This window comes from Gobio gobio (assembly GCF_949357685.1).
Source record: "Gobio gobio genome assembly, chromosome: 7".
NCBI lineage: Eukaryota > Metazoa > Chordata > Actinopteri > Cypriniformes > Gobionidae > Gobio > Gobio gobio.
The window spans coordinates 35,858,276-35,866,399 of NC_137103.1; the positions used below are offsets into that span (position 1 = coordinate 35,858,276).

Genomic DNA, 8,124 nt, shown 5'->3' on the forward strand with positions numbered 1-8,124 from the left:
TTCTAGTGTTGTTCAGCACAACAGAAACAGTATATTTTAGATAAGACGGTTAATGGTGTGTAGTTTACCACAACTTAAAATGAATGCACAGATGGACAGAATGTTTGAAGTGATGGACAGAATAAAGCGATTTTATGAAAATGAACATATTAATTCAAAGTGAAGGAGATTAAGCCGAGCAAAAAAGCTTTGCTTAACTAAAAAGGTGCTGTGATTGTCAGTAGTTGAAAGTAAGACTTTGGATAAGAGTCTACCCATCTTGACCGTATTTATGGTGCTTCTTGTAATACGTCTTTACTGCATGCTGTGGTCAAGACCTCAATAAAATGGGATTATCCGACGCCTACATTTTCGTGACAAAGATGTGAGTCAAAGCATGTGTTAACCTTGGTTACATTTTTTTCTAAACGCTGCCTATTCTGTCAACATCTGCCTTTCCCTCCCCACAGAACAACGTTTATGAACATTTTGATCCTGTCATACTCTAATTCATCACTCAATGGTTCTACTAAGCAGACCTTGAGAAGCGTTTAAAAATCCCCCCACGTTTAAATAAAGACACGCATTTATACAAAGCAGAGCAACCTTGAGTTAGTGAGGAGCGTTATACCTTGTCCATAAAGACATCCTATTCAAACTACTTTTTTTCCACACTTTTGTATTTTAGATTGAAGTACATTGAAGCAGCATGTTCTGGGTGGATTCCAGGAGGATGAAAGTGACAGACAGAGAGAGCAAGAGAGAAGAGGATGTGTAACTGCATTTTCCTTTTTTGTACTTACACTTTTTTTTATTATCATTATATTTCAAGTATGTTTTCAAACAGTGCCATCAAATGGCCATTTTACCAGTGTACATGCACTAATATGAAAGCGGCTATAAAATGATAACAAATGCTAAGTCACAATAATAGTAGGCTATTTACAGAACACAAAATTAATTAAGAAATGCAAGTATCCAGTTTGAGCCAGTCATATTATTATTTGTGGTAGTTTTAGAGAAGGCAGTTAGGTGTGTTTCTCATTCTCACATTATAGTTTATGTAATCAGACAGCGCCATCTGCTGTTTAATATAAAAAGTGATTATACTTTCTCCATGAGACAATAGTTTGGGGTTCATATAAATAAAACACTGGCCTGGTTTCACAAACAGAGCTTAGATTAAGCCAGGATTAGGCCTTAGTTCAATTAGGACATTTAGCTTTAATAAACGTGCCTTAGAAAAAAAAAACATTACAGGTGTCCACCTTGAGATAAAACAATAGCAGTGACATATTTTAAGATATGTCAGTGCATGCTGCTTTCAGCTCAAACATTTATTTTAGTCTGAGACTAGGTTTAAGCCTTGTCTGTGAAACTGGGGGTATATGAATAAATGACAAAATACTTTCTCCCTTAGATTTTCATGATAGTGTGGGGAAGGTATATCTTTAAGTCTGGAACCTGGATTTGTTGAAATAAATGGTTGAGTAGGTCACACTGTCTGATGTAACTGGCGTCTGTGGAGAGATGAGACAAATTAACATAAAAATAATTAAATAAACTTATTGGGGAAAATAACAATCACAATTGGCACAGCAACATTATAGGCTACTGTTTACAGATGTATAATATTCAGAAACGTCTGCACTCACCTCATATCTTTTATTTAGGTTTGTTTTTTCTGCAGAAAAAGATAATTATGAGATGATGCTGAGTTGAGATGACGTTTTGGAATTCTTTGATGCAAAAGATCTTACCATATCTTACATGACTATACATTTCAGGACTCTTTTCTCTGTTTCCCAGTGTGCCGCTGCACTCTACGTGGAGGAAGAAGAAAACTAGACCTTCAAATTTGTTGGAAAATATATTGCCGTAATTGTCCATTTTTTATTTTAAGTTATTTCAGGACAAATCGTAAACAGCTAATGGATAGACTATATGAAATGAAATATATTTAGCCGATTTGAATACCTCTGTCATTCCTCATTTGGCTGATGTTGATATAGACTGGTTCAGAGTCCTGAGGGTCGGAGCGCACTGAAATAATTGCAAATACAGCAACAGTTACAGTTTTGAAAGATAGATAGATAGATAGATAGATAGATAGATAGATAGATAGATAGATAGACAGACAGACAGACAGACAGACAGACAGACAGACAGACAGACAGACAGACAGACAGACAGACAGACAGACAGACAGACAGACAGACAGACAGACAGACAGACAGATAGATAGATAGATAGATAGATAGATAGATAGATAGATAGATAGATAGATAGATAGATAGATAGATAGATAGATAGATAGATAGATATAGAACGATTCCATCATGTACTGTAAAAGTACACAGAAAAGACTAATGTACAGATTTTTTTTTACCTGACATTCGTTTTCTGTAAAAATAATACAAAAGAGCTCCAAGCAGAATCCCAGCAAAAAGAGGCAAAACAGAGAATACAATAGCCGGTTTGTTGATTACTAAAAGAAAATAGAGACTTTATTTTATTAATTCAATTCATTTTTTTTTTACTTTTCTATACCAGGATCATTTGAATATAATCTAGAACATTTACATTGTACATTTTGAGCATACTTTTTTTTATAAGTACTATTAGTGGTTAAAATATGTTACCTGGGTTTATTACAGTTGAGGTTTCTGTTGATGTACTTGGATAATCAGTAGTTGATGACGAAAGATTGATTATAGGGGCCAGAGCTCTGAGTGTATTCTCAGTAAAAACTGCACACTGCCAGTGCAGCAGGTCTGTTTCATTGCTGGATAGATTCACTGTGAGTTGTAACTTGTTGTTTTTCTTAGTCATAATTTGCTGTTTTCCCAGCACTCCTCTGTTCCCCTCCATCCTGAGCCAGACCAGCGTCACTGAATCAGTCACTTCAGAAAGCTCACAGGTAAGAATCACTGACTGATTCTTCAACACACCATCAGGAGGCTCCACTGAGACTGAAATCAACAACAACATCAATTACCTTTAAAATGCACTGAACAAATTTACTAATGATCAAATATATGTGAAAAATCAATGCATTTATCATTATTATTATTGATTAACTGATTGATATTTTCAAACCTCTGATGGTGTGTAGTATTGTGGTTGTGTAGATACCAGTATCTGTAATACACCTGTATTTCCCACCATAATTGAAGTTCACAGGTGAGATGTGAAAGATAAAAACTCGACTATTGTATTTGGTTGAAGAAAGTCTTCCTGGTTGAATTGGTCCTTTTACTTGAACTTCTCTTCCTTTTTCAACTGCTATCAGATCAGTCTGTGAATTAGGCCTCGGCTCCCAGGTCCATTTCCAGCTAACATATTCCCTTTTAGACTTGCAGATCAGTGATACGTCACTATTAGAGCTTTGTCTGTAAATGGTATTCATTTTATTTTTGTCAGTATGTGAATCTGGAAAGACAACAGGTAACCTGGTGAATTTCAGTGAATACATCTCATTTAGTACATTTCAGTTTTAAAAGTCTTTAGGCCTAAAGTTTTTTTTTTTTTTTTATTGAGATGATTTCTGCACATTTAACTTAATATTCTAAGTACTCTTAATGTCAAATATTTTAGATCCTTAAAATTTAGGCATACACCACGGATTTAATATAAAATAATAAACTTACTTGAACTGACATTAAGCGTGTGAATCCTAACAGTTTCTACTCTTTCATCTTTCATCAATCTACAGTAATAATTCCCTTCACTGTGTTCATCAACGGTGTGTAAGATGATGTAGGCAGAGTTGTTGTACAGTAGAGTGGTGTTGGATGTTTGTTCTCCATCTCTCTCCCACTGCAATGTTGAGGATTCAGACAGGAAAGAGACGTCGCATCGCAAAGACACATCAGATCCACGCTGGACTTTGGGAGATGGAGTATTAGAACCGATTGTGAGAAATGTTGATTATCTTTCTTATATTTACAGCAAAATTTACTGTTACTTTTCAAATATTTAGAAACTCAACCAACCTTCCTTTTGTTTGGCAGTTTGAATTGGATATTCTGTGTAGAATGAAAAAGAATTACAATTACATAAGAAACACAGTAGGACAAAATCCGCAAACTTTGCTCTTACATCAGCCGAGGACTTTCCACAAATACAATACAATTTTCAAAACATTTGAACAAAGAGAGGCTACACACTATATACAGTATGCAATCAGCCATTGTTGATTGTCTAGTTGTTAATCCCTGACATTGACACAGACATGTTTATTAAGTATCTTTTACTAGTTAATTTTATATATATATATATATATATATATATATATATATATATATATATATATATATATATATATATATATATATATATATATATATATATAATTTACATTTTATTACAATGAAGTTATAAAATATACAGATTACTGTACTGTATAAATTATCATATTTAAAATGAGTTTTAAATCGTTTGAACATTATTAAATCATTCAATAATTTATCGATTTCTAATTAGTATGTATGTTGTGTAAAATAAAAGCACAGCACAAAAGAATAGAATTAAAATATCTTGACAGAATATTTTATCAATTGGTTAAAGTGAGACTCACCAATAGCATGGAATCTGGAACAAAATCCACACACCAAAATAAAGACTTTAAAAGGTGTAAGTGCCATGATTCTTTTTTCCCAGAGCCTCGGACAGAGTAATGCACTCTGAAGAGTTTGATGAAAGAACAGTGAATTTTAATGGGCGGTGCAATATTCAATATCTGTCTGTCATAAAAATAATCAGCACATGAATTTTAAACAAAATGTTCATGCAGAGAGATGCTGTATCTAGCACTAATTTATTTTGAAGTGTTAAATTACATTTAAAAGTTTGACCAAATGTCTAAAAATCTAACTAATAAGAAAGAAATCATATTTTTGAAATCTTTGTTTGTTCATGGTTTAAATAACTCTAATAAGCCCATTTTAGTTTATCTTAGAATAAAGAACGTTAATAAAAAACGTTTTTAGACTAGTCTGGTTTGCACGACTAATTTCCAGTGCAGGAAATGTTTTTCTAAACTGAGCTATCTTGAGGTTTCTCTCAGGCACACAAATCTGTGATCTAGAGTGTGATCAACTCACAACCTCACCAACTCTTTTGAGGAGGTCTTTTTGAAACTCAGTTTATTTGTAGACACATATTAATCTACAAAATATTGATCATTTCTACTGTCATTTCCCATTAAAAATATTAATTTAATTTAACCTGTTGTTATTGAAAGTAATTATATCATAATTTAATTAAACAATAAATGTCAATATTACTATTAATATAATACAGCCTTGATTGCTGGGTTTTTTATAAGGCATAGCCTTTGTTAAGCTACATTGAAACAGCTATCTATCTATCTACATTTTGTGGCCCAACAACCGCCATGCCCCAAAAACCTTGTCACAACCTGCCATTAAACAGCCTTCTAGGAGATATATACAGTTTACCAAATTATGAAATTATATAGGCTACAGTATTTCTATACGGAAACAAAAATATCAAACTATACATTTCGGCCATAAAAATGCAGTTGATAAAATGTAAAAAATAGAATTGATTAGAAGATTTTTAGATTTTTTTTTAACTCTAAAGTGTTAGACAGCTTTTGAAATTTTGTTTTGTGTTCCTGTTATGAGTAGTGTTGTTTTTGGCGGCCTGTTTTCATTTTAGTTTTAGTCTAGTCTTTGTGTCAAGCAGTCATTTTAGTTTTTATTAGTTTTAGTCATAGTCATACTCTTTTTAGTCTAGTCAAGTTTTAGTCGACTAAAAGTCTGAGCATTTTAGTCTTATTTTAGTCAGAATTATCTATGACTATTTTCGTCTAGTTTTAGTCGACGAAAACTAATGACATTTTAGTCAAGTTTTAGTCAATGAAAATTGTATTTTAGTCTCTTTTTAGTAATGCAATTCTATTTAACCCAGTCAATATAGTATAAGTACGTATTATAGACAAAACCAAAATCTTCTTTTAGCCAAACCCATTTCAAACAATGTTATCTTATTATATTATTGTTACCTTATAGACTCAAGAATACATCCATTCCAGACACGGAAGACGCTCTGATTTGAAGTTACAACATATTTATTTTACCAACTAAACAAGTACACACACATACATTTAAATAAAATAAATAAAAACATTAAGATGTCTCTTAAGGTTTGTGGTGTTTTTTCCTGTGATTTTTGTGGCCACATTTCTCCCCATCTATTTCCACAACACCCGTTTTATTTTCCACTTCAATGTAATAAAAGTTTTTCCAAATGTCTTAATAAGAATAAATGCATATTTAATTTAATAGGAAAATAATATCCAAATTATTATTTAATTATTTATGTTTAAAATTAGACCCACATTATAGTTAAAATGTTTTTCTGTCTTGTATTTTATCTCAAAATAAAGGATGCAATTTTATTCCACATGGAAATTAGTGGAAATAAGTGAATATAGCCTCTTATTCGCTTATGAGGTATTCATAATGCTGCGGTTATTTTAACATATATAATTGCTGCCGTTATAACGGCACATTTCAAATGTTTACGTGCTTTTCTTTCTTTCTTTGTTTGAGCGGTGATGAAATATCTTGCTCTTGAAAATACTTGCCAATATTTCAGTAATACAAGTCTAGATCTTTAAAATGCATCAAAATAACAGCGAAGCACAACCGCACGGTGCTCTGCAGTGGCCAAAAAGGATATAAACCGTGAATTCTGAAGTGATGGAAAACTCAGAGATGTGGATTCAGACGGCACCACACGACCTTGGTGTTTGTCAAACAGTAATTCAGTTAGGTAATTCGGCCGGAGATTTTTACACGGGTGGTGGGAGAAAAACACTGATATTCTGCATTAAGACGACAATAAAATCACTGACTAGCTCCTGTAAATAATGAAGACACCTTACGACCGCAGGACAAACAATTACCGTCCGAATAGGGCTTACGAACCCCAACTGGCCGGCCATCGGACCCGTTCACTCACCGGAGACGCCGCGCGAGTGGGATTTGAAGAGAGTGATGTGGCCTGCGTCTGCGCAGTGAGACCTGATGCAGCCCCTGATTGAGACGCACAGAAATACTGCAAAATAAAAACACGACTTTTCGTCTCGTCTCATTTTCGTCAACGAAAATGAAGAGACATTTTAGCATAGTTTTTATTTTGTGAACCACATTTAGTCTCGTTTTTATTCGTCATCGTCACATGACCAGCATTTACGTTGCGTCTCGTCTCGTTTTCGTCACGTTATAAAGGTTCGTTGACGAAGATATTTAGTCATACTTTTCGTTGACGAAAACAACACTAGTTATGAGTGCTGGTCCAATGTGATTATAGTTAGACAAGAGGTATAAGAAACATTATTATTATTATTATTATTGGGTCACACTTTAGATTAGGGTCCAATTCATTAACTATGAATTTTGCCTCAGCAAACTACAAGTTACTGCTTATGAATATTTAGTAAGGTAGTTAGATGTAGGTATTGGTTAGGATTAAGGCATGTAGAATATGGTAATGCAGAATAATGCATTAATATGTGCTTTATATATACTAATAAAAAGCCAATATCCTAGTAATATGCATGCTAATTAATAGTGTGAATTAGACCCTAAACTAAACTTTAACATATTTTTTTAATTTATTGAAACCTTTGCCTTTGCAGAGTCAAATGTGCCTGACAACATTTCATATCTCAAAGTTAGCAATAGAAATTACTTTTTATATAGGCTTCTGTTCACATAGTGAATGCAATCATTTTACATTTCTTTTTATGAATGTCTCATTTAAAATGCTTGCAATTTAAGTATTTTTCTTTTTGCATTTTTATTCTTAGTTAAAATATTTTTGCAAAGCTAAAACATTGGTTACACATTATTTTATGGTGACACACTCTAAAAAAAAAAAAAGGTTCTATATTGCACCAAAAATGGTTCTTGGCTCGTAATCATAGGGGAACCTTTTTTAGTGCTATAGCACCAATTTTGGTGCTTCAGTGGTTCTTCAGCGGTTCTTCAGAGGTTCTTCAGCGGTTCTTCAGAGGTTCTTCACCGGTTCTTTGACTAAGGTGCTATATAGCACCTCTGAAGAACCGCTGAAGAACCACTGAAGCACCAAAATTGGTGCTATATAGCACTA

General features: G+C 33.3%; 1 protein-coding gene across 1 annotated transcript; it reads right to left on the minus strand.

Moving 5' to 3' along the window:
- Window positions 1–774: 774 nt before the first annotated feature.
- On the minus strand, window positions 775–5,074 carry LOC307129578 (uncharacterized protein). The gene is made up of 10 exons (XM_079822121.1): window positions 4,559–5,074; window positions 3,975–4,007; window positions 3,630–3,866; window positions 3,079–3,411; window positions 2,622–2,951; window positions 2,369–2,467; window positions 1,957–2,022; window positions 1,740–1,802; window positions 1,635–1,663; window positions 775–1,499 (listed from the first exon to the last, which is right to left on the minus strand). Exons 1-10 carry the CDS (start codon window positions 4,623–4,625, stop codon window positions 1,431–1,433), a joined length of 1,326 nt encoding a protein of 441 aa, XP_079678247.1. The 5' UTR covers window positions 4,626–5,074; the 3' UTR covers window positions 775–1,430.
- Window positions 5,075–8,124: the final 3,050 nt, after the last annotated feature.